The following is a 26,989-nucleotide window of genomic DNA, read 5'->3' as shown; positions in this document are numbered from 1 at the left end:
ACAATTACTTTATGACCCTTTTGGAAAAGAATCTCTTTAACACAGGAATAACATTTAACCTCTTGTTACATCTGTCAATGTCAAAACCACATCAGCAGCAGTTAATAAGCTTTCTTCATTGCAGAAAAACAGAAAAGATATTTGCAAATGTGTGTGTTTGTACGTTACCCCCCTCAGTTTCTTGACCGCTCCAGAGTCGGACTGTTGTGGCATACAGTCCCCTATCAGTCCAAAAACCCAGGCCCTCCCCTGGCCTGTTGGTAGACATTTGCTCTTTCCTTTTCCACTTTAACTTCTTCAGGAGGGAGGGAAAACTTTGCTCCAGCCTGTTTCTCCTCTGTCTTCATAAGATGTGCTCTCAAGATGAGTCCAGTGTAACGCTGTTCTGGCTCTGGCAAACAGCATGGATTGTTGCTGTTGTGAGTTATGATTATTGATTGATTAATCTTGATCAATAATTATAATAAAAATCATAATTTGACCAAATCAATTTCTTAACCAAAATCCCCATTTATGAATCGAGACCAGAGATGTTTCTGGTGTTGTAATTGTGGCTCAACACCTTTGACAATTACAACCGTTAAATACTCCGTAATAATCAATAACTATTGCCGGAGATGTCACTGTTTAATCGACGAACAGTGAGGTTGGAGACAAAGGAAAATGGGGAATTTCACCATGAGGTTATTTCAGCAGTCCAGTCTCACAGCGCACCTGCGCGGGCTCTCAAGTGGTAAAACACGCACAGAGCTAGGAGCGCAGCAGCTTCAGACATCAATACAGTACATCAAATTTTCAATAAACAAGGTTACATGCAAATATCATTCAGAACACATTAGATTCTAACTAGCGATTCTGATCGCTCTACAACCTCTGACCCTGCCCAGGCCTTCTAATAAAGAAATAAAGTAAAGGTTAGGTTTTACTTTGAAGTCGTCTTCCTTCTGAGCGGAGGGGGGATTGAGCGAGGAAAGGTGGAAAGGGGTTAATTGTGCGTCCACAATTAACTTCAGGAAAAACGGTCAGTCTTTGTCTTCTGGCCTTCTTGGCAAAAAGGGAAAATATGATCTGACCATCAAAGTCGACTTGGGATGAAGCACGGTAGCGGTTCGACTCCTCGAAACTCCGTGTTCTTAGTTACGTGTTAAGCTCACGTCTTCGATCGGCAAAGTGAAATTTCTGGCCTTCCTAGTCCAGAAACCTCAGTTAGGAATTGTTCGTTGGCCAACGAGAGAGAGAGGATAAATGAAATCCACTTCTCCAGGTGATGCTTCAGATGTTGGTGATCGGGTCACGATCTCGGCGGGGTGTTCAAAACGGAGGCCTTCCTATATAGCGTCTTGTGACGTCAGACTTGGGACGCTCGTCATATCAGTCGCAGTGCTCGACAGGATATGTAGTAGCGGGCTGTCCTGGATACAAAATGGCCGATGCCATTGGAGAGGCACAGTGACGTCCAACAACGTGCAGATAGTCCAATACTCAGCAAACAAGTGGTCCAACATTGTCCATCTCGGTGGGTTTTGGGCTTTTTACCAGACTTCTTCTGAGTTTTGTTCTGGTGGAAACTCTCATGCTGTCATCTGCAACAGGCAGGCAGGCGGGCAGGACCTCTCCCTTTCAGGTCATGCTGAAGAAGCATCTCTGGTGGAGTGAAGCTGTGGGGAAGGCAGGTGTCTAATGTCCAGGGAGTTCTCAAATCCCCATGTGTATGTGTGTGTGTATGTGTGTAAGAGGCAGAGAAAAAGGTTTAGTATATGGTTCAGATTTTGCACAGAAGTATTGTCAGTCAGTCAGTTAGTTTTTCACATACCTGTCATCCATTGTCTTTTTTTCTGATTTTCTCTATTGTCGTTTCCTCAGTCCTTTTTAATATTATAGAGCTGCAAAAGTTTTAACCCATATATTGATGCACTTGCTGCATTGCGGTCCATATTTTTTCATACGTTTCTACCTGGGGAGGAGGAGGTAATCCCTTAAAACTGAACTGTTGTCCCATACTGACAGCCTTGCCACACCCCTTACTTACTGGTAATGGGGGGAATATTCCTTTAAAACCTGCAGACGTCTCCACAAGAGTTTAGAGCTTTATGGCACCCTAATCGCCTTCCCCCTAACTTACTGGTTAGGGGAGCCTCACTCAACCGTACAGGGAGGGGTCTCTACTGGTGAATTACTGTTCACCCGCGCGCAGCGCGGCATCAACCGCGCCAGCGAGGTCCATACACCTCGCTCCTGTTCCAAGGCGGGAAAAATCCCAGATCCCCTTTGTCCTCAGTAGAAAACTGTTTTTTGTTGTTTTTTTTTTTTTTTTTGCATTTCTTTTAAGCTTTTAGTTTTAGTCTATTAGAACCATTTGAACGTTTGAAATTTAGAATCTTTCATAATTTGAATTTCAGGCCTTTGGTTACTTTTATCAAACTCTTAAGCATATTAATATTGATGATAATTAATTAAATTCTCCAAGAACACCGAGTCAGCAGTCCTCCACCCCTTAACACTAAAAGTGTTTGAGGCAGGGAAGCTCTTCCAGGTTGATCAGACACTCCTGCCTATGTCCTCGGAAGAACCCAGTCAAGGAATCCCATCCTCGTCTCCATTTGTTGTAGAAAAATTAGTTTTTACCAAGACAGAGAGCGATGATTGCCACTCAGAATCAGCTGTATTATAATCTTGCAAGAGAAAAGGATTTTTTACAGCATTGGAGATGCGCTCAGTAGTGCGGCCAAATCGTTCTGACTAGACAAAGCAAATGTTCTCCTTATAATCTACAACAGTTTTCAAGGTAACTCTCATGAGACCCAGAGAGATAGAGAAACAGAGAGAGAAACCTGTTGTCCTAGACATAATCTTAACAGTGTGGCATACATATCATCTCACACAGCTGCAAGCAGAAGGCTGAGAAACCATTACTCTAAGACTAAATAAGAGAAGAATGGAACAACACTGAGGGGTTCTAATACTTTTGTCAGTTCCTGTAGAGTATCAAGTAGAAAAGAAAGCAAGGCACTAAAACTTTCCATAACACAAGACACACTCAATAAAGGAGTGGTTCTGTAGGTGGGGACCAAAGACCACTTCTCAGTACCTATGCTTTCTGGCTGATGTTTTGGTCACTTTTGAATGTTGGTGGTGCTTTCACACTCGTGGTAGCATGAGACGGACTCTACAACCCACACAAGTGGCTCAGGTAGTGCAGCTCATCCAGGATGGCACGTCGATGTGAGCTGTGGCAAGAAGGTTTGCTGTGTCTGTCAGCGTAGTGTCCAGAGCCTGGAGGCGCTACCTGGAGACAGACCAGTACACCAGGAGATGTGGAGGAGGCCGTAGGAGGTTAACAACCCAGCAGCTGGACCGCTACCTCCGCCTTTGCGCAAGGAGGAACAGGAGGAGCACTGCCAGAGCCCTGCAAAATGACCTCCAACAGGCCACAAATGTGCATGTGTCTGCACAAACGGTTAGAAACCGACTCCATGAGGATGGTATGAGGGCCCAACGTCCACAAATGGGGATTGTGCTCACAGCCCAACACCATGCAGGACGCTTGGCATTTGCCAGAGAACACCAGGATTGGCAAATTCGCCACTGGCGCCTTGTGCTCTTCACGGATGAAAGCAGGTTCACACTGAGCACATGTGACAGACGTAACAGATTCTGGAGACACCGTGGAGAGCGATCTGCTGCCTGCAACATCCTTCACCATGACCGGTTTGGCAGTGGGTCAGTAAAAGTGTGGGGTGGCATTCCTTTGGAGGGCCTCGTGGCCCTCCATGTGCTCGCCAGAGGTAGCCTGACTGCCATAAGCTACCGAGATGAGATCCTCAGATCCCTTGTGAGACCATATGCTGGTGCAGTTGGCCTTGGGTTCCTTCTAATGCAGAACAATGCTAGACCTCATGTGGCTGGAGTGTGTCAGCAGTTCCTGCAAGATGAAGACATTGAAGCTATGGACTGGCCCGCCCGTTCCCCAGACCTGAATCTGATTGAGCACATCTGGGGCATCATGTCTCGCTCCATCCATCAACATCACGTTGCACCACAGATTGTCCAGGAGTTGGCGGATGCTTTAGTCCAGGTCTGGGAGGAGACCCCTCAGGAGACCATCCTCCATCTCACCAGGAGCATGCCCAGGTGTTTTAGGGAGGTCATACAGGCACGTGGAGGCCACACACAATACTGAGCCTCATTTTAACTTGTTTTAAGGACATTACATCAGAGTTGGATCAGCCTGTAGTGTGTTTTTCCACTTTGATTTTCAATTCAATTCAATTCAAAAATACTTTATTAATCCCAAAGGGAAATTAAATGTTGTTGTAGCTCATTATGAGGGTTTCTTCAAAGAGACGTTGTAGATGCTGATGGCTGTGGGCAGGAAGGATCTCCTGTAGCACTCCGTCTTACAGCAGATCTGAAGAAGCCTCTGACTGAAGACACTGTTGTTGTACAACAGTCTCATGAAGAGGATGCTCAGGGTTCTCCATAATGTTCTTCATTTTATGGAGAATCTGTCTTTCCACAATGATCTCCAGAGGTTTCAGAGGAGTCACCAGAACAGAGCCGGCCTTCATTTTCAGCTTGTTGAGCTTTTTTAAGTCCCTGGCTCTGATGCTGCTTCCCCAGCAGATGATGGCAGAAGAGATCACACTTTCCACAACAGACTTATAGAAGATATGCAGCATCTTGCTGCAAACACCAAAGGACCTAAGCTTCTTCAAGAAGTACAGTCTGCTCTGTCCCTTCTTGTAGATGTCTTCACAGTTGCATCTCCACTCTAGTCTGTTGTCCAGGTGAACACCGAGGTATTTATACTCCTCCACCACCTCCACTTCTTCTCCCATGATATAAATAGTTTTTGACTTATTCCTGTTTCTCTTAAAATCTACAATCATCTCCTTTGTTTTAGTCACGTTCAAAATGAGATGATTGTTTCCACACCATGCCAACAAAGCGGTTCACCACCTTCCTGTACTCATCTTCTTGTCCATCTATGATCCACCCCACGAATGCAGAATCATCCGCGTATTTCTGCAGATGACAGGAGTCTGTCTTGTACTTTGTGTTTGACTCCAAATCCAGGCCTCCATTGGTTAATAAATTTGATTTCCATTGATGATTTTTGTGTGATTTTGTTGTCAGCACATTCAAATTTGTACAGAACAAAGTATTCAATGACAATATTTCATTCATTCTGATCTATGATGTGTTATTTGAGTGTTCCCTTTATTTTTTTGAGCAGTGTAGTAGGAATACTACTTTTATGTTGATGCTATGGTGGTTGCTAAGGGCGATGTTAACAACAAACCGGAAGGAAGTTGATGACAGCCACGGACCGAGTCACTCAAACTGGCTACCTTCATTTATTAATTTAATAATTTGTATCCTTTAAATTTGAATACACCGTGTGATAATCAACTGTAAGTATTTTTTTTTAAATTCAGGGAGATTTATGCATTATTTAATTGTATAATTAGCCTATTATTATTATTATTATTATTACTGTTGTTATTCTTATTATTGTTATTATCATTATTTTAAGTAAATAAACCTGACAAATACATGCATCTTAGGGGTGTTGAAACAAGAAACGACAGATAGACATATAGAAGTTTACTGTCTAACAGAAATAAATCTATTCTGGAGTACACATTATGAGCTCATGAATGAAACAAATACTCTACCGGTTGGATTCAAAATTCTCCACACATCAACCAAATTGAAATTTTTAATAAACTAATTCAAAAAAATGGCAGCCTTGGATTGAGATAATCTGATTTGATGATCTGTGCAGATAGGTATCTAAAACCAATTTGAAATCCCCACCGATACGATTTGTACTTGAGATATCTGGGATTGTACTAAAAGTATTTCTAAAAAATTCTGGGTCATCCCAATTTGGTCCATACACATTTAGTAATGTGATTGGTATGGAGTGTATCACTCCTCTGACCATGATATATATCCCATCTTTATCTGCTATAATGGATTCATGTAGAAAAGGAAACTTTTTACAGATTATTATGGCTGCTCCCCTTGCTTTGGCTCTAAATTTTGAATGGTATACTTGGTTTATCCAACTGGCTCTAATTTTATTGTGAGCTTCATTTCTCAAATGTGTCTCCTGTAAAAAAAATCACATCCGCTTTGATCCGTCTCAGGTGAGATAGTACCTTCCCTCGCTTTACCGGTTCATTGATTCCATTAACGTTCCACGAGCAAAATGTCAAAATTCTTGATCTCGAGTCTCCTTGTTATGTTAGTATGTGTAGTCATAATGACACACCTGTTCCAACTGTGATCTCTGACACGGCTTCTCTATTTCTATGCAAATAGTCCTAAGCAGCACTTTTACCCAGCCTGCCCTTGTCCGGATGCGCACCGTAAAGAAAAACCCCAGCAAACAGAAAAAAACAAACAAAAACTGTTAGAAAGCTGATAAACACAGACAAGTGTAAAAGACACAAGTGAACCAAACAAGTTTGACTTGCAAGGGTGAGACAGTCCTCTGCCCGCACAGTGACTTCCTTCTCACAAAGGGAGAAATCCTTGCACCAGCCTTTTATTTACAACTCATTCCTACAAGCAAAAAGCAGGAATTGGTTCAGCCAATTCGTACAGAGATTTCAACATAAAAAGTAGTCATTCCCATATATGGTATAAGCTTGTCATGTCCAGGGATTGATCCACTCCTGACCACATTCCTTAACCTTCCACAAACGCTTTTTCATACTCAAAAACAATCATAGGAATCATCTTAACTATAGTAGAACTTCAAACATAAACATGGTTTAAAATAAACAATGATAACTTATATACATTTTTGCAACAATTCCCTCCTGTTTATTGGTGATTAGTTTAATATCACATCCATGTTTACACTTCCAAAAAGCTTTATGCATACACCTCATTAAACATTAAACTATTGTTAAGTTTAGTGACTCCTCCTCCATAATGTCATCATAGTTCTGGTCCTCGTCCAGAAGTTGGTAATCCTGGGACAACATTGTATCAACAATTCCTCCAACCATCCTTAATATCATTGTTCTGATACAGGGAATAACACACAGTAAAAAGGCAGAACAACAATAACACAGCAATGACAGGGGCCAGGATTTTCAAAAACAGTTGCCACCATGGTCCAGAAGTAAGCCACGGAAAAAAACTTCCTCGGCCGGGATGGACATCCTGCTGCATACCCCTTTTAATTTTATTTAATTGGCGTATAGCATCGCTCACTCTGTGTCCATCTTCGCCATTGGTCTCATCAGGGATGTAGGTGCAGCAGATCTCGTTCAGGAGAGCACAAACTCCCCCAACTGAAGCAGTCAGCAGGTCCAACACCATCCTGTTCTGCAACACCACGGTTCGAAGAGCTGTGACTTCTGTAGATAGTCCTATAAGAGCTTTTGTGGTTGGATTAACAAACAGTCCCAGTCGATAATCTATAGTTTCTAATCTAAGCATGTTCTTTCCTACTCCCAACCATGGAAATAAACTTAGCAAAATCTTATTTCGTGTTGATCTATGCCTGAATTCCTCAGGAACATCTGATTCCCACACACTGTCATGTGGCTTCACACGGATGAGTTCCCTCTTACTTCTATTTAGGGAAGGTTGAACTGAAATGACATAAGTGTGATCAGTGAACAGGTGCACAAACACCACTCCAACTTGGAGGCAACTGCAAATAAATGGCAGTTCCACACATCCAGTGAAATCCATTTATTGCATAAGTGCCCTTTACATCATGGACCTTCACCCCTGGTCCAGCTTGGTGGGAAGGATAATAGTAAGTCGTATTACACATGTGCATTGGAATAGTCTCCACTGGGATGGAACCAGTGCCCACGACACAATGAGTTAAATAGGAACCTGCAAGAAGCTCCACGTAGTTGGACACAGGGGTTGTAACATTAAACTGTTTATACTCTGTAACATCACAGTTGTAGAATGTTGCATTACCCATTACCACGCGGAAACTGGTACTGACACCAGAAACACAATTTCTGATAAAACACTCATCTATTGGCGCTGGTACTGATCTAGCTGTCAACCTGGGCTGGCTGGAAAAGATAGGAAGTTCAGTGCATACATGACAACCAGAAATGTTTCTGGACTTGTTTACAATTTTTTGCATATTGGTACCACCTGTTAGTCTCATAGAAGTGATTAATATCTTATATAAACATTCCAATGAAATCTTCATTTATCCACCTCTTTAATTTCTGGAAACTACGAGATTGTGAAGGTTTCTGGGATATTATTAACACAATCAGAGATCTTTCCTTTAGATTTACCTGTCAGTCTCTCTCTCACCCCTCAGGGCTAGGAAAGATCGTTGGCTTCTTCACTGACGTTGAGACAAAGCCTCCACTAGATGGCGACAACCCCTTTGTAGTCAGACTTTTTCATTTCCAGCCTGTGGGTGGAAAGACTGACAGGCTCACCTGTTTACAGTGTGCTTTGTATAAGTAGCCCTCTCTTGAATTTTCACAGCAGTAGGAGTTGTCAATAACACTTGGAATGGACCCTCCCACTTTGAATCAGACCACGTATTCTTCTTAATGGTCTTCATCAGCACCCAGTCACCTTCTTTCACGTCACCAGGAACCTGTAGGGCTTCAGAAACATCACTTGGCAGATTATTAGCATTTTGTATGTCTCTAAACCGTAATGTCTTCATCATGTAATCTGCTAACATTGCATCTCGTTGTGGATCTTTTAGGTCTTTTTGTAGATCAGGGATATAATAAGATGTGCCATGTATTGAGCATGCATGTAGCGACAGTGGAGAAGAAAAACTCCCTTTTAACAAGAAGAAACTTCCAGCAGAACCAGGCTCAGTGTGAGCGGCCATCTGCTACGACCGACTTGGGGTTTGAGAGAACAGAGCAGAGACACAAAAACAACACACAAGCATTGAACCAGGAGTACGTGCTATGGGAAGGAAAAGTAAATGTTAATGGATGGAGCTCCTTTAGTCGTTTCACCTAGCAAGAAAGAACAGATAAACTCTGAGCCAGTTTTAAAGTTTAGAGTCTGGAAGAGAGCACATATAATTAGTTACAGTAAAAGCTCAGTCAATCGCCATGTCTAGGAGAGAGAAAGTGATAAACACTAAAAGACGGCTATGTGGATCATCGGTAGAGGGTGAGCATTAAGTTGTTGCCAGCAGAAGCTCGGACAATTCCCCTCTCCAGAAAGGTGTCACAGGTAGACACAGAGTGAGGCCAGGTGTAGCTTCTAGGAAGAGAAAAGAGACAGAAAAGTTAAAATCTGAAATAACAGCAAATAATGCAAAATTGGAGAGTAGTGTGAGAATGTAGCGAAGAGGGTGAAAGTGGTCATTATGTCCTCCAGCAGCTTAAACCTATAGCAGCATAACTACAGAGATAGCTCAGTATAACCTAAGCCACTCTAACTATAAGCTTTATCAAAAAGGAAAGTTTTAAGCCTAGCCTTAAAAGTAGCCTCATGGACTAACTGGGAGCTAGTTCCACAGGAGAGGAACCTGATAACTAAAGGATCTGCCTCCCATTCTACTTCTAGAGACTCTAGGAACCACCAGTAAACCTGCAGTTTGAGAAAGATGTGCTCTGTTAGGAACATACGGAACAATCCAATCTCTGATGTATGATGGAGCTAAATCATTAAGGGCTTTATATATGAGGAGGAGAATTTTAAATTATATTCTGGATTTAACAGGGAGCCAATGAAGGGAAGCTAAAATAGGAGAAATATGATCTTACAGAGATAAACTCTCTTGGCTTTAGGCCATTTTCCTTCCCCTCTTTAATTCTGGCCCCTCTCAGATTCTGTCGCTTCGAAGGGCCTTCAAGATCAAGGCATTTCTCTGATAGTGCTTCAACTTGCCCAGAGAGACCCTTAACTTTGTCTTCCAGCATTGTGTCTGAAGTGTCGTTAGCAGCGTCAGTTAATTCTTTGAAAGCTTGGTTTTGTGCGCTCATTCGGGATTTAAGTGCCGATAATGCTGTGTCACTTTCGGTTCTCAGCGTAGCTATATCCCCTCTCAAGGTGTACTTTACCTCTGAGATCTCTGCCTCAATCTTGTTGAAAATGTCCGACTTCAAACGCGCTAGCTCTGCATGGAGTGATGATACAGGTCCTTCTCAAAATATTAGCATATTGTGATAAAGTTAATTATTTTCCATAAAGTAATGATGAAAATTTAACATTCATATATTTTAGATTCATTGCACACTAACGGAAATATTTCAGGTCTTTTATTGTCTTAATACGGATGATTTTGGCATACAGCTCATGAAAACCCAAAATTCCTATCTCACAAAATTAGCATATCATTAAGGGTCTCTAAACGAGCTATGAACCTAATCCTCTGAATCAACGAGTTAACTCTAAACACCTGCAAAAGATTCCTGAGGCCTTTAAAACTCCCAGCCTGGTTCATCACTCAAAACCCCAATCATGGGTAAGACCGCCGACATGACTGCTGTCCAGAAGGCCACTATTGACACCCTCAAGCAAGAGGGTAAGACACAGAAAGACATTTCTGAACGAATAGGCTGTTTCCAGAGTGCTGTATCAAGGCACCTCAGTGGGAAGTCTGTGGGAAGGAAAAAGTGTGGCAGAAAACGCTGCACAACGAGAAGTGGTGACCGGACCCTGAGGAAGATTGTGGAGAAGGGCCGATTCCAGACCTTGGGGGACCTGCGGAAGCAGTGGACTGAGTCTGGAGTAGAAACATCCAGAGCCACCGTGCACAGGCGTGTGCAGGAAATAGGCTACAGGTGCCGCATTCCCCAAGTCAAGCCACTTTTGAACCAGAAACAGCGGCAGAAGCGATTGACATGGGCTACAGAGAAGCAGCACTGGACTGTTGCTCAGTGGTCCAAAGTACTTTTTGCGGATGAAAGCAAATTCTGCATGTCATTCGGAAATCAAGGTGCCAGAGTCTGGAGGAAGACTGGGGAGAAGGAAATGCCAAAATGCCAGAAGTCCAGTGTCAAGTACCCACAGTCAGTGATGGTCTGGGGTGCCGTGTCAGCTGCTGGTGTTGGTCCACTGTGTTTTATCAAGGGCAGGGTCAATGCAGCTAGCTATCAGGAGATTTTGGAGCACTTCATGCTTCCATCTGCTGAAAAGCTTTATGGAGATGAAGATTTCATTTTTCAGCATGACCTGGCACCTGCTCACAGTGCCAAAACCACTGGTAAATGGTTTACTGACCATGGTATCACTGTGCTCAATTGGCCTGCCAACTCTCCTGACCTGAACCCCATAGAGAATCTGTGGGATATTGTGAAGAGAACGTTGAGAGACTCAAGACCCAACACTCTGGATGAGCTAAAGGCCGCTATCGAAGCATCCTGGGCCTCCATAAGACCTCAGCAGTGCCACAGGCTGATTGCCTCCATGCCACGCCGCATTGAAGCAGTCATTTTTGCCAAAGGATTCCCGACCAAGTATTGAGTGCATAACTGTACATGATTATTTGAAGGTTGACAATTTTTGTATTAAAAACACTTTTCTTTTATTGGTCGGATGAAATATGCTAATTTTGTGAGATAGGAATTTTGGGTTTTCATGAGCTGTATGCCACAATCATCCGTATTAAGACAATAAAAGACCTGAAATATTTCAGTTAGTGTGCAATGAATCTAAAATATATGAATGTTACATTTTCATCATGACATTATGGAAAATAATGAACTTTATCACAATATGCTAATATTTTGAGAAGGACCTGTATAGGCTTTAGCACATCATTATCAGTCTGTTGGGCGGTTTCACCGGCTCTCATCTCCGTAGTCGAGCCCGAGGCTTCACGCAGGCCTGTCTCCTCATCCAGGTCGTGTGTTGCTTTATTTTTTTCTCGACATTGCCAACGTGTCCGTTCTCATACCAACGTTCTCAAACTGCTACTGGATAAATTCCCAAAATTTCGTTCGTATGGCTTTGTTGAAATGACGTTTTAAACTTAAAATCTGCGAGAGCCACTAGCAAGCGCGTCCTACTTGCTCATCACTCGACAGCGACCCCCTTCAACAAGTATTTAATACAGAATAGGGTAGAAAATCGTTTATTGTCCCACAATGGGGGAAATTTGGGTTTGTCAGAAACAAAGCAAAAGATAATGAAATGATCCAGGTTCATACATCACTAGAAACCATAGAAAGAGTCAACAGAATAAACGCTATAAGAACCAATCGGGAAAAACTGGAGTCACAAAAAGAGGCTGTATAGTAAAGGAGAATAAAACCCAGGAAACATTAAATATACATTTGAACAAACTGTGTGGTTATCAACAAAGCATACTCAAATTAATTAAATGAGAGGTGCAGCATAGTCAGATGACAGAATCAATGTTAACACTCGTTGAGTAGATGATAAACTGTGCAATATCATATAAAACAAATAAAACAATCTCACTTTTTACACACGTTTTACACAGAATTAAACCCTGGTGTCCTGTGTGGCAGGTAGGGACACGCAACACTCTGCTAAGGAGGACAACCTGACTTCACTGAATGTTTAATTGACACCATGGACACCTCAGCTGTACAGTAACAGTTTAAGAGCAACAGCAACATCCCTGACAGCACGACATACAGTTGCCATTGAAGGATTTTCTGCATCACCTATGTTATACAAAAAAAGCTGCTGTTGGCATAAAAACGATGTGCAGTCATTGTGTCATAGGAGCAATGTGTGGGCTGAGATTATTATTCAGATACATTGACTGTGGCAAAAAAAATGGTAACGCTCCAAAATATATTTATTTAAAAATGACAAGACCTCTAAATGCAGTCTGATCACCCTCTCCTGACTAGGGATGGGTACATTTCACATTTGAACCGATACGGTACCAATACTTGGTACCTGGGAATTTCAACAGGTACTCACTTGTATCAGTTTTCAGCACTTTTATGTGTTAATATATTTGATATTTTATTGAAAATAAAAATTTCCATTTAACATTCACTACTGGTCAAATGTTTAAGAACCACTTTCACTTTTTTTATGTTTATGACAATTTCCATTGTACAAAGCTTCTCACTAAAGGCATCAAATTCATGCAGCAATTTTTTTATATTTTAGATTCCTAAAAGTACCCGCCCATTGCTGTGATGACTGAATTATTATCATTAATTAATTAAAATTATAGAAGTTATAGCTTACATAGAAGCTGTAAACCTAAAATAAAGCTTTAACCTAAAATATAATTTTTTTTTAGTTATTTCACATTTTTGTGTTTACTACATATCTCCATGTGTTTTCCTTCAACGTTTTGTTGCTTTTGGTGAGAATCTACAATGTAAATAGTCATGAAAATAAAGAGACCCATTAAGTGAGAAAGTATATCTAAAACTTTTGACCGGTAGTGTATTATTCTATATATAAACTTTAATGAATATATCAAAACAAAATCCGGCTGTTGGTATTGTAACATCTCAGTTGTTTCAAACATTTCTTCAACATGAAAACCCTTAACTACGCAGTTTTTGTTTTCTTAATGAGGCACAAATTTAATGCACAAATTGTATCCATTAGCAGGTGTGTTAACGGTGCTGAATGCAGGAGTTGTAGCCATATATCTGAGGCTGACAAAAATTTTGGACTCTTCAGTGACCATAATCTGTTTGTTTCAAACCTCAGCCATTTTTCCTCCAGTGTGGATTCTCATGTGTGTGTTTAAACTTGATTCATGGCTAAATCTTTGTCCACATAGATCACAACAGAAAGGTTACTGTCCAGTATGGATTCTCATGTGTGTGCTTAAACTTGATTCATGGCTAAATCTTTGTCCACATAGATCACAACAGAAAGGTTTCCGTCCAGTGTGGATTCTCATGTGTGTGCTTAAACTTGATTCATGGCTAAATCTTTGTCCACATAGATCACAACAGAAAGGTTTCTGTCCAGTGTGGATTCTCATGTGTGTGTTTAAATGATGTTTTTGGTTAAATCTTTGTCCACATAGATCACAACAGAAAGGTTTCTGTCCAGTGTGGATTCTCATGTGTGTGTTTAAACTTCCTTTTGCAGTAAATCTTTGTCCACATAGATCACAACAGAAAGGTTTCTGTCCAGTGTGGATTCTCATGTGTGTGTTTAAATTTCCTTTTTCAGTAAATCTTTGTCCACATAGATCACAGCAGAAAGGTTTCTGTCCAGTGTGGATTCTCATGTGTGTGCTTAAATTTCCTTTTTCAGTAAATCTTTGTCCACATAGATCACAACAGAAAGGTTTCTGTCCAGTGTGGATTCTCATGTGTCTATTTAAATGTTCTTTTCGGTTAAATCTTTGTCCACAATGATTGCAACAGAAAGGTTTCTCTCCAGTGTGGATTGTCATGTGTCTATTTAAATGTTCTTTTCGGTTAAATCTTTGTCCACATAGATCACAACAGAAAGGTTTCTCTCCAGTGTGGATTCTCTCATGTATGTTTAAATTGTATTTTCCAAAAAAGGTTTTACCACAGTCTTCACAGCTAAACTTCACTCCTGTCTGAACTTTCTTTGGCGATTCCACATTTTTCTTCTCTGTGAAACATTTCTTCCCATCCAGCGAGCTTAAAGATCCTATTTCTGAATTTATCATGTCTTTCTGAAGAAAGCCACGGTGAACAAATTGTTCAGCAAACTCAGGCGAGCTAAAAGGTTTGTTAATGTTTCCATCTGACTCAGGAGCTCTGCTGTCTTTCCAGTCATTGTCCATGTCCTCAGATTTCAGTCCAGAGTCTAACAAGTGTTTGAGCTCAGAGACGGGGTGCTTTACATCATCGGCCTTTTCATCCTTCTCAGTGTCTTCAGTTTTTGAGGAAATGGAACCATCTCCATGATCTTTTATCCTGATGGATTCTTCTCCTCCATTGATATCTTCTGGAAGTGCTCTGCCTCTAATTTGGTCTTGATAAAGCTGTGAGAGCAGAGGGGACTGTTTATCATCCTCACTCTTTATGGGAGTAGCAGTGACTGGAAACCTGATGGCATCAATCTCCTCCTTCCCATTGAGCTGATCTCCCCCCAGACTGGTGTAGACCTCCTCCTGTTCCTCCTTTATGTGGTGGAGCTCTGGGTCATGTAGGCCAGCACAAGGTCTATGGTTTACAGGAGCTTCTTCTTCAACCAGCAGCATCTGCTTATCATCTGCAGGAAACACATCATGCATATTAGAAAGTTTTTTGACTTCATTTATTGTCTTAATACGGATGATTGTGGCATACAGCTCATGAAAACCCAAAATTCCTATCTCACAAAATTAGCATATTTCATCCGACCAATAAAAGAAAAGTGTTTTTAATACAAAAATTGTCAACCTTCAAATAATCATGTACAGTTATGCACTCAATACTTGGTCGGGAATCCTTTGGCAAAAATGACTGCTTCAATGCGGCGTGGCATGGAGGCAATCAGCCTGTGGCACTGCTGAGGTCTTATGGAGGCCCAGGATGCTTCGATAGCGGCCTTTAGCTCATCCAGAGTGTTGGGTCTTGAGTCTCTCAACGTTCTCTTCACAATATCCCACAGATTCTCTATGGGGTTCAGGTCAGGAGAGTTGGCAGGCCAATTGAGCACAGGTATACCATGGTCAGTAAACCATTTACCAGTGGTTTTGGCACTGTGAGCAGGTGCCAGGCTGTGCTGAAAAATGAAATCTTCATCTCCATAAAGCTTTTCAGCAGATGGAAGCATAAAGTGCTCCAAAATCTCCTGATAGCTAGCTGCATTGACCCTGCCCTTGATTAAAACACAGTGGACCAACACCAGCAGCTGACACGGCACCCCAGACCATCACTGACTGTGGGTACTTGACACTGGACTTCTGGCATTTTGGCATTTCTTTCTCCCCAGTCTTCCTCCAGACTCTGGCACCTTGATTTCCGAATGACATGCAGACTTTGCTTTCATCCGAAAAAAGTACTTTGGACCACTGAGCAACAGTCCAGTGCTGCTTCTCTGTAGCCCAGGTCTGGGGAATGCGGCACCTGTAGCCCATTTCCTGCACACGCCTCTGCACGGTGGCTCTGGATGTTTCTACTCCAGACTCAGTCCACTGCTTCCGCAGGTCCACCAAGGTCTGGAATCGGCCCTTCTCCACAATCTTCCTCAAGGTCCGGTCACCTCTTATCGTTGTGCAGCATTTTCTGCCACACTTTTTCCTTCCCACAGACTTCCCACTGAGGTGTCTTGATACAGCACTCTGGGAACAGCCTATTTGTTCAAAAATTTCTTTCTGTGTCTTACCCTCTTGCTTGAGGGTGTCAATAGTGGCCTTCTGGACAGCAGTCAGGTCGGCAGTCTTACCCATGATTGGGGTTTTGAGTGATGAACCAGGCTGGGAGTTTTAAAGGCCTCAGGAATCTTTTGCAGGTGTTTAGAGTTAACTCGTTGATTCAGATGATTAGGTTCATAGCTCGTTTAGAGACCCTTTTAATGATATGCTAATTTTGTGAGATAGGAATTTTGGGTTTTCATGAGCTGTATGCCAAAATCATCCGTATTAAGACAATAAAAGACCTGAAATATTTCAGTTAGTGTGCATTGAATTTAAAATATATGAATGTTAAATTTTCATCATGACATTATGGAAAATAATTAACTTTATCACAATATGCTAATTTTTTGAGAAGGACCTGTACAGAATATATTCATTTGAAAAAAGTACAGACTGGATGCAAGACAACTGACCATTTACATAAAAGGAAAAGAAATAAGAAAACAGCAGAGATGTAAATAACTTAAGTTTCATTTTGTGAGGAGCAGTGATAGTTGTAAAGTCTGAGCTGGAAGTAATTAGCTGGCATCTTAAAGATTAAAAATATTTCAATAAAAAATATGATGTTAGGTTTAAATTAAACATATAATCGGCTATAAGCGTTTAATCCATGTTTAGGCTAAAGTGCTCTCAGAGTATCAGGAGGAGCATCCACAGAAGAGCAGCTGCCTAGATTGATCAATTCTTCTTAGCAATAGCTCTCACTGTAGGTGGCCTTGCCCGTGTTTTTATTTCAGTGATTTAGATCTATATACAAAGACATGGTAGTGCTTTTGTGAGCATAACCTTCCTCATTATGTTAAATTTTGAGTAATGACAGTGAGAAAATACTCCCTAATGTTTGTTGCTGGTCCAGAATGCTGTGATCAGTGGATAAACAGGGGTTGCATGTACAGATGAGCAGCGCAGGTGGAACGCAGGGATGATAAAGAATCTGAAACCCTAACGTCCAACTTTAGACACCACAAGGCAGAGCAGCAGTATAACATGAACTCACGGACTGCAGTGACACAAACACTCCCAAACACGCCACGTCATCATACTCACCAATACTTCATAGACAGTGTTAGCAAAGCACCAATGAAGCCACTTTTCCTCCTCAAGAATGCATTAATTAGAAAGTGTTACAAAGCCTCACCATCAGCAGAACCTCACTCCAACAGCACAATTGATGAGCAATTTCTTCAGCCACACCAAGCACACAGTTCTGATCTTAGCTGTAATCCATGCAGGGCATTCTATCAGGCATATATTCATGTTTCTGAAGATCAAGCATCACAATTACAAGAAGAAACAACAGAACAAAGTGCATCAGATTTGTGGTACAACTGTAGAAAAATCAGACTTACAGCAAGAACTGCAAAAAAAGTTCCAGTTCATGCCAACACAAAAAATGACACATTTTTATCTGAGCACATGTACACCTCCTTTTGTGGTAATTGTGAAACAAACTATGGTAAAGAAAATGAAGTTAGAGCTTGTAATCAACTGAAAGAACGGGGCATGAACATCATTCACATGAGTACTGTTATCAGCATCCAGGAACCATGGCTCTCTGCTAGTCCTGATGGGGTCATTGACTCAGATGTGCTGTTAGAAATAATGTGTCCCGTACCAACCCATCCTTCACTCACTGAGCAGCTTACCCAGAAATGCAGCGATATCAAATTGGTAGATGGAGAGCTGCTGCTGAAGAAAACTGGAAGCAAAGGCTATTACATGCAAGTGCAGCTTACAATGTTTTGCTCAGGTCTAAAGACTGTCACACTTGTGATCTGGACACCTAGTGAGCATGTTGCATTTACAGTGCTATATGATGAAGCATTTGTAAAGGAAAAAGTAAAGTGCTTAAGAAGGTTTTACTTCTCATGTTTCTTCACATTATGGTTGAATAAAAAAAAGAAATAAATGTTCAGTTGATTGCACTATATGTGCATGTATCACAAGTTTTTCGACAAAAACATTCAGTGTGTAGAAAAGAAGATAAAAAAGGGAGACCTGGAAATTATTTACTATAAATATCTGTACATCAAAATTATTCTGTATCAGGATGAGATCCTCTCTTAAATTGACTAGAGCAGCACATATCCTCAAAATCGTGTCTATTTTAGGAGCCATGCTTATAGGACCAGTTTAAGATAGTATTTTGATAACTTTCAAACATCTGATTGCTCTTTCAACGTGAAATCTTACATTTGCAATCCGACGCATGTATGTTACCTGTTCCTCAGTTATCTGTCTATGTTCTTTTGTGAAAGAAGGAATTACTAATCTAACTTTTCACTCAAAGAGCAATCCTTTTATTGTAATACCTCCATTTGCCATGACTTCGTCACCAGGTTTCAGGCACTTTAATATTCCAGAGTCCATTGTGATAAATTTGTCATATGCCGCCGACACAAACATGATTAGTCCACATGGTGTAACAGCTACCAAATATCTGACTGTGTTGTGTGAATAATAGTGGCCGTATGATTCCCCTCGAGCCCAGATTTTTGGGTTTCTGTAAAAGGCTCTCACTGCAGTCTATAATGCATGTTGTATTCGGAAAGTTCTTCTTGAAGGCCGCAGGCATATTTGCTTGAATAGGTTCTCTTGGCAGCCATGGAATTAATGGTTGGAAACGTTCCTCCAGTCTGTCTAACCAGTATGAAATGATCTTGCTAGCCATGCTCTGTGATATATGAAACTGGCGGCTTAGCTCACCTATTACACAATTACTCTTTAATTTGTAAAATCATTGTTGTCATATCCTTCCAGGGTTGACACAAGAGTGTTAAATGTCTCTAAGGCTATACCAGTATACAGCAAAGCATGTGCGTCATTTTAAAGAATAAAATATGCAACTTCATCACACTGAGTCATCTTGTCCTGGAGATCTTTACTGCGAGACGTGTTGCAGTATTAATGATCTTGTTGTGAAGGATCTTCCCACAGTGTGTAGACTGAGTGCAGATTTGGCTCAGGAGGTTGTGTGGAGATGCTGGCCTGGTCTGGGATGACTGAAGGTGAATCCACAGTGCGTGTCGAATAACACAAAAATACAATCAAATGTACACTCCTGTAAGCTCTGTTACAATAACAGAAACTGTAAAGTGTCACTTAGCTTATTACGTTTTATGAGGGAAATTTCTAATTCTACTCTCTTACACACATGCAACATCATAAATGTCAACAGTGCTGTTTTTGGGTTGGCTTTAGCCGCCCTGAAATGTTCCTAAGCCTCCTAAAATTATGTTATATTATCATCAAAATATTAGATTTTATTTTTTCATTCTTAAAAAATCAGTTGGTGCTTGGTTACATTTAACCTTCTTCTGTTTAAATGGAGGTTTTCATTCAGCTGCACCTGTTTTAAATAAATGAAACATAAATAAACGTCCTCTAATAACTCAGCATATTTTTATGAATACAAACCCCAGACTTTTACAGCCCTTGGGGCTAATCTCCCCCCGTGTTTCAATCATATTGATGTTCCTGCATAAAACAAAGTTGTTTTGAATGTATTTGGAAAGTGGATTGTTGAATTTTACCAAGTTGCTAAATGAAAAGCTATTCTGGGACTGTTAAATGAAGTCATATACACTTCTGCCAGAATGTGACTGGAGTTAATTACCAACCATTTCGTCTTTAAAAATTATACTTGGCTGCTAATTAAATATTTAATTTCCCTTTGGGATAAATAAAGTATATTTGAATTGAACAGAATTAAAAACATACTAACATCCAGACTAACACTGCAACCAGTGGGCACTGATGCTAATACCATTCACCACAAGATATAAATCAGTAAAAGCTGAGGATTGCGTGATTAAAATGTGAAACGGGAACAAACCACATTTACAATTTCACTCACAACAAATTCGGCCGTTTTGTTGATGTTGCTGGAAGCTGTCTGGCTCACAGAGATGAGCCGCCTTCTTTTCTTTGGTGGGGGCCGGTCATAGCCCAGATAAAGCTCCGGGTCGGAGTGAAGCTCTGTGGGCTTTTTAGCGATAAAATGAAAGATGCAAACATAAACTCTCTTCGTGGGGTATTTGAGGTTTAAAGCTGCTAGCCACGCTCGTTTCCGATCCTCCTTCCTCGACATAGAGTACGGACAGGTCTTTCAAAGTTGTTGATGTTCAAGACAAAATGTTTCTGACTAGCTTTTCAGTTTTCCAGAGTTGTTGTGACAGCCGACAACAGAACAAGTTAAACTCATATTTGAACTGTTTAAGTTGCCCGTTATAGCACAAATTAACACAATTTGTCATTTATTCTAGTGGTTCTCGCTTTGGGTTACCCGGAAGTATAAAACCGTACAGCAGAAGTAGCGGTCTGTCATGGCAGCCTACGTACGCTGTTACAGAAACTTGTTGTGATTTAGATCTATATACAAAGACATGGTAGTGCTTTTGTGAGCATAACCTTCTTCATTATGTTAAATTTTGAGTAATGACAGTGAGAAAATACTCCCTAATGTTTGTTGCAGGTCCAGAATGCTGTGATCAGTGGATAAACAGGGGTTGCATGTACAGATGAGCAGCGCAGGTGGAACGCAGGGATGATAAAGAATCTGAAACCCTAACGTCCAACTTCAGACACCACAAGGCAGAGCAGCAGTATAACATGAACTCACGGACTGCAGTGACACAAACACTCCCAAACACGCCACGTCATCATACTCACCAATACTTCATAGACAGTGTTAGCAAAGCACCAATGAAGCCACTTTTCCTCCTCAAGAACGCATTAATTAGAAAGTGTTACAAAGCCTCACCATCAGCAGAACCTCACTCCAACAGCACAATTGATGAGCAATTTCTTCAGCCACACCGAGCACACAGTTCTGATCTTAGCTGTAATCCATGCAGGGCATTCTATCAGGTATATATTCATGTTTCTGAAGATCAAGCATCACAATTACAAGAAGAAACAACAGAACAAAGTGCATCAGATTTGTGGTACAACTGTAGAAAAATCAGACTTACAGCAAGAACTGCAAAAAAAGTTCCAGTTCATGCCAACACAAAAAATGACACATTTTTATCTGAGCACATGTACACCTCCTTTTGTGGTAATTATGAAACAAACTATGGTAAAGAAAATGAAGTTAGAGCTTGTAATCAACTGAAAGAACGGGGCATGAACATCATTCACATGGGTACTGTTATCAGCATCCAGGAACCATGGCTCTCTGCTAGTCCTGAAGTATAAAACCGTACAGCAGAAGTAGCGGTCTGTCATGGCAGCCTACGTAGAAACTTGTTGATACACAGTCCTTACTTCTAAAAGACATTGCTATTGAACAGTCAAAGACCCAATATGTTTAAAACCTTCATTCTTTTATGAAAACGAGCGACAACTTATTTTGACAACCTCCTTCATTAAAACAATTTAGTTTAATTAGTTTCTAAACAAACTTGTATCGGTGTCGAAGGACAACAAACCAATCAAAATGGCGGACGTGGGTCGTTCCCACCGAGTAACGAAGCGTTTACGTTTTAAGTCTATGGTGAACATTTGGTCTTTAAGAAGTTAATCCATTAGTCACCTAAAATGTTCCTAAACTGTAAACATGAAAACATACAAACCTAATCTGTGCAGCAGAACTTTACGGTTGAAATCAGCCTCCAGGATGTAGAGACGCTGCTGATCTTCTTTGTCCTCTTTAGCTGTTTGGGAAATCTCTCCCACTGCTGCACTCTGCCACCGTTTGAGCTGCTGTCTCCACATCTTTGTTGTTAGCTTCTCTTCAAAAGATCCTTTAACAGTTACTGAGTAGTTATAACTCGGCTTCTTCTTTCTTTGTTGTGGCGGTTGGCAAACAACAAAATTGGTGCATTACCTCCACCTGCTCGTATAACGTGTGGACCAGAATGTCTTCTTCGTCTTTTTCTTCTTCTTCTTCTTTACAATATTGGCGGTTGGCAAACAACTGAAGGAAGCATTACCGCCACCAACTGGTAAGGAGTGTGGACCACATGACATCTATACATACTTATACATATCCCTACATACACTAAACCCTATTATACAACTTACACTGTTTTAAAAAATAAAATATAACCTGATATCTTCTGTTTCCTGAATCTTTTGCAATAAATCAACAGCGTCTAATTTTATTTTCATATTACTAAGATTCCTAACCAACTTATTCCTCTAGACCTGATATTTCCTACAATGCAAAATAACATGTTCTATTGTCTCATCTTCACCGCACTCACATTTCCCTGTTTGATCTTTTCCTTTTATAAATAAGGTTCTGTTCAATCCAGTATGTCCAATTCTAAGACGTGATATAATTGTCTCTTCTCTCCTGTTTCTTTCTGTTCTTCTCATTTCTCCAATTTTCCTTTGTATTTTATAAAACCAGCGTCCTTTCCTTTCTTCCTCCCATAACTTTTGCCACCTCTCTACTATTTCTTTGTTTTATTATACTGTTTACTTCTTTTACACTACACCTAACATTAATGTCAGCCATTATCCGATTGGCGTCTTCTTAGCCATACTATCTGCCATTTCATTCCCCTTAACCCTGGAACCCACATAAAATGAACTGTAAGCCCCATTGTAGAGGCGTGTTTGAATAGATTAAAAGTGTTATTATTGTGTTTACCATTATAAGATGAATTCTGTGAATTCTTTCTTCTGCGCATCAGGAAACAGGCCTGTCTGGAAACAGATTACATAAGGGAAAAGTTCTTGGCGAGAGGTAAAGACTGATGAGTTTGTTGTTGTAGGAGATCTTATGATATTCTGACTCTGTCAGGCCAGTGTGACATGGAATAATAAGAGCTTGCAATGTGTTTCAGTTGGGAAAGTTTTGATATCCCTAAAAGTCCTGCCAGGTCAATTTGACCTGAGAGTTTGCATCCAGATAAAGTCATGAGAGTGTTATTATAAAATGTCACGTACGCCAATCTGATGTCTTCCAGATGTTGGCTGAATGCGTATTCTCGGAAAAATAGAGAAAGCCCTGTTGTGGGTGCCTGATGTATTACGTAAATGAATGTGATGTATTTCAATTGGTCAAGAGAATCCAAATACACACCAATGCTTTGTATCTGTATAAAAACTGCTCCGTAAAAACTGGAGGTAGGGTGACTTCTGGAATTTTTGATGAAGATGTTGTTTGTGTGCTTTTTGAAGAAATAAAGTCCCCTCTTGTGAGGTTGTTTGAAGGGAGAATATTTCTGAGTACTGTTTTAATTATTTTTGGCTCAGAGATCCAACCGCATCGCTCCCAAACCATCATAATGATTCTATAAAGTGTTTGTTGTATTTCAATTAATATATCTGGTCAACTATCTAATTGACTATGTTCCAAACTGGCCAGTGATGAACTAGAATCTGAACAAATGATTGATATTTTAATGGTCTAACCTCTTCCAACCACTGAACTGCTAGAAGTAAAGCAAGCATTTCTCATGTATATACCGATACTCCATCACTTACTCTTTTTCCTACTTTAATATTAAATTGTGGTACACTAAAAGCTATTCCTATCCTATTTGCAGTATTTTTGATGTATCAGTATAGATATGTACATAATTATAATACTGGTTTATGTATTCTTGTACAATATATTTATTCATAATAAAAACATTATTTTTGTTCTGCTTTTCTAATAATGAAACATCTATTTTTTCATCAGGAAGTATCCAAGGTGGTACTGTAGGTAAATTAGATAATTTATCTAAATGAATTTCATTTCCCCTCCTTGAACCGTCACCTTAACGTGGTGGAGGGGTTTGAGTGCTCAAATGATCCTAGAGGCTATGTTGTCTGGGGCCTAAATGCCCCTGGTAGGGTCTCCCATGGCAAACAGGTTCTAGGTGATGGGTCAGACAAAGAATGGTTCAAGAACCCCTCATGAAGAACACAATATCGAGGCACGTGACGTCGCCCGGTACGGCGGAGCCGGGGTCCCACCCTGGAGCCAGGCCTGGGGTCGGGACTCGTCGGAGAGCGCCTGGTGGCCGGGTTGCTCCTCGCGGGACCCGGCCGGGCCGAGCCCGAACGAGAGACGCGAGGCCATCCCCCAGTGGGCCCACCACCTGCAGGGGGAACCGTGAGGGACCGGTGCAAAGAGGATTGGGTGGCGGACGAAGGTGGAGACCTCAACGGCCCGATCCCTGGATGCTTAGGCTGGCTCTAGGGACGTGGAATGTCACCTCGCTGGGGGGGAAGGAGTCTGAGCTTGTGCGGGAGGTCGAGAGATATCGACTAGAAATAGTCGGGCTCGCCTCCACGCACAGCGTGGGCTCTGGAACCCATCTCCTTGAGAGGGGTTGGACTCTCTTCTACTCTGGAGTGGCCCACGGGGAGAGGCGGCGGGCTGGTGTGGGTTTGCTTGTTGCCCCCTAGCTCAGCCGTCTCGTGTTGGGGTTTACCCCAGTGGATGAGAGGGTTGTATCCCTGCGCCTTCGGGTTGGGGAGAGGTCTCTGACTATCATTTCAGCCTACGGGCCGAGTGGTAGTGCAGAGTACCCTGCCTTCTTGGCGTCCCTGTCGGGGGTGCTGGATAGTGCCCCTCCCGGGGACTCCATTATTCTGCTGGGGGACTTCAACGCCCACGTGGGGAACGACAGTGACACCTGGAGAGGCGTGATCGGGAGGAATGGCCTCCCCGATCTGAATCCGAGTGGTGTTTTGTTATTGGACTTCTGTGCTAGTCACGGATTGTCCATAACGAACACCATGTTCAAACATAAGGGTGTCCATCAGTGCACTTGGCACCAGGACACCCTAGGCAGGAGGTCGATGATCGACTTTGTTGTCGTATCATCAGACCTTCGGCCGCATGTTTTGGACACTCGGGTGAAGAGAGGGGCTGAGCTGTCCACTGATCATCACCTGGTGGTGAGTTGGATCCGCTGGAGGAGGAGAAAGCCGGACAGACTCGGCAGGCCCAAGCGCATAGTGAGGGTCTGCTGGGAACGCCTGGCGGAGCCCTCGGCCAGGGATGTATTCAACTCCCACCTCCGGAGAGCTTCGACCAGATCCCGGGGGATGTTGGAGACATAGAGTCCGAGTGGACCATGTTCTCTGCATCTATTGTCGATGCTGCTGCCCATAGCTGTGGCCGTAAGGTCTGCGGTGCCTGTCGTGGTGGCAATCCCAGAACCCGGTGGTGGACACTGGCAGTAAGGGATGCTGTTAAGCTGAAGAAGGAGTCCTATCGGCTGTGGTTGGCTTGTGGGACTCCTGAGGCGGCTGACGGGTACCGTGAGGCCAAGCGTGCTGCGGCCCGGGCTGTGGCAGAGGCAAAAACTCGGGCCCGGGAAGAGTTCGGTGAGGCCATGGAGAAGGACTACCGGTTGGCCTCGAAGCGATTCTGGCAAACCGTCCGGCACCTCAGGAGGGGGAAGCAGTGCTTTGCCAACACTGTTTATAGTGGGGGCGGGAGACTGCTGACCTCGACTGAGGACATTATCGGGCGGTGGAAGGAGTACTTCGAGGATCTCCTCAATCCTGCCATCACGCATTCCGTGGTGGAGACAGAGGCTGGGGACTCGGGGTTGGACTCTTTCATCACCCAGGCTGAAGTCACCGAGGTGGTTAAAAAGCTCCGCGGTGGCAAGGCTTCGGGGGTGGATGAGATCCGCCCTGAGTACCTTAAGTCTCTGGATGTTGTAGGGCTGTCATGGTTGACACGCCTCTTCAACATTGCGTGGCGGTCGGGGACAGTGCCTCTGGACTGGCAGACTGGGGTGGTGGTCCCCCTTTATAAGAAGGGGGACCGGAGGGTGTGTTCCAACTACAGGGGGATCACTCTCCTCAGCCTCCCTGGTAAGGCCTACGCCAGGGTATTGGAGAGGAGAGTCCGACCGATAGTCGAACCTCGGCTTCAGGAGGAACAGTGTGGTTTTCGTCCCAGCCGTGGAACACTGGACCAGCTCTATACCCTCTACAGGGTGCTTGAGGGTTCATGGGAGTTTGCCCAACCGGTTCACATGTGTTTTGTGGACCTGGAGAAGGCATTCGACTGTGTCCCTCGTGATGCCCTGTGGGGGGTGCTCCAGGAGTATGGAATCGGGGGCCCTTTATTAGGGGCCATCCGGTCCCTGTACGAGCGGAGCAGGAGTTTGGTCCGCATTGCCGGCACTAAGTCGGACCTGTTCCCAGTGCATGTTGGACTCCGGCAGGGCTGCCCTTTGTCGCCGGTCCTGTTCATAACTTTTATGGACAGGATTTCTAGGCGCAGCCAAGGGCCGGAGGGGGTCTGGTTTGGGGACCAGTGGATTTCGTCTCTTCTTTTTGCGGATGACGTGGTCCTGCTGGCCCCCTCTAGCCAAGACCTACAGCATGCGCTGTGGCGGTTCGCAGCCGAGTGTGAAGCGGCTGGGATGAGGATCAGCTCCTCCATGTCCGAGGCCATGGTACTCGACCGGAAAAGAATGGTACTCGACCGGAAAAGAGTGGCTTGTCCTCTTCAGGTTGGAGGGGAGTTCCTGCCTCAAGTGGAGGAGTTTAAGTATCTCGTCTTGTTCACGAGTGAGGGAAGAATGGAGCGGGAGATCGACAGACGGATCGGTGTAGCTGCCACAGTAATGGGGGCGCTGTGCCGGTCCATTGTGGTGCAGAGAGAGCTGAGCCGAAAAGCAAAGCTCTCAATTTACTGGTCGGTCTACGTTCCTACCCTCACCTATGGCCATGAACTTTGGGTCATGACCGAAAGAACGAGATCACGGATACAAGCAGCTGAAATGAGCTTCCTCCGTAGGGTGGCCGGGCACTCCCTTA

At 42.6% G+C, this 26,989-nt stretch overlaps 1 protein-coding gene and 1 pseudogene across 1 annotated transcript; both read right to left on the bottom strand.

Moving 5' to 3' along the window:
- Positions 1–2,136: 2,136 nt before the first annotated feature.
- LOC124880962 lies at positions 2,137–18,986 on the bottom strand (annotated as a pseudogene).
- Positions 18,885–20,450, bottom strand: si:ch211-113p18.3. Its single transcript, XM_047386710.1, has 2 exons — positions 20,115–20,450; positions 18,885–19,260 (listed from the first exon to the last, which is right to left on the bottom strand). The coding sequence occupies exons 1-2, from the start codon at positions 20,346–20,348 to the stop codon at positions 19,120–19,122; spliced, it is 375 nt and encodes a 124-aa protein (XP_047242666.1). The 5' UTR covers positions 20,349–20,450; the 3' UTR covers positions 18,885–19,119.
- Positions 20,451–26,989: the final 6,539 nt, after the last annotated feature.

This window comes from Girardinichthys multiradiatus, chromosome 14 (assembly GCF_021462225.1).
Source record: "Girardinichthys multiradiatus isolate DD_20200921_A chromosome 14, DD_fGirMul_XY1, whole genome shotgun sequence".
Lineage (NCBI taxonomy): Eukaryota > Metazoa > Chordata > Actinopteri > Cyprinodontiformes > Goodeidae > Girardinichthys > Girardinichthys multiradiatus.
The sequence above is the reverse complement of the archived record's forward strand: the minus strand, read 5'-3'. Positions and strand labels throughout refer to the sequence as shown.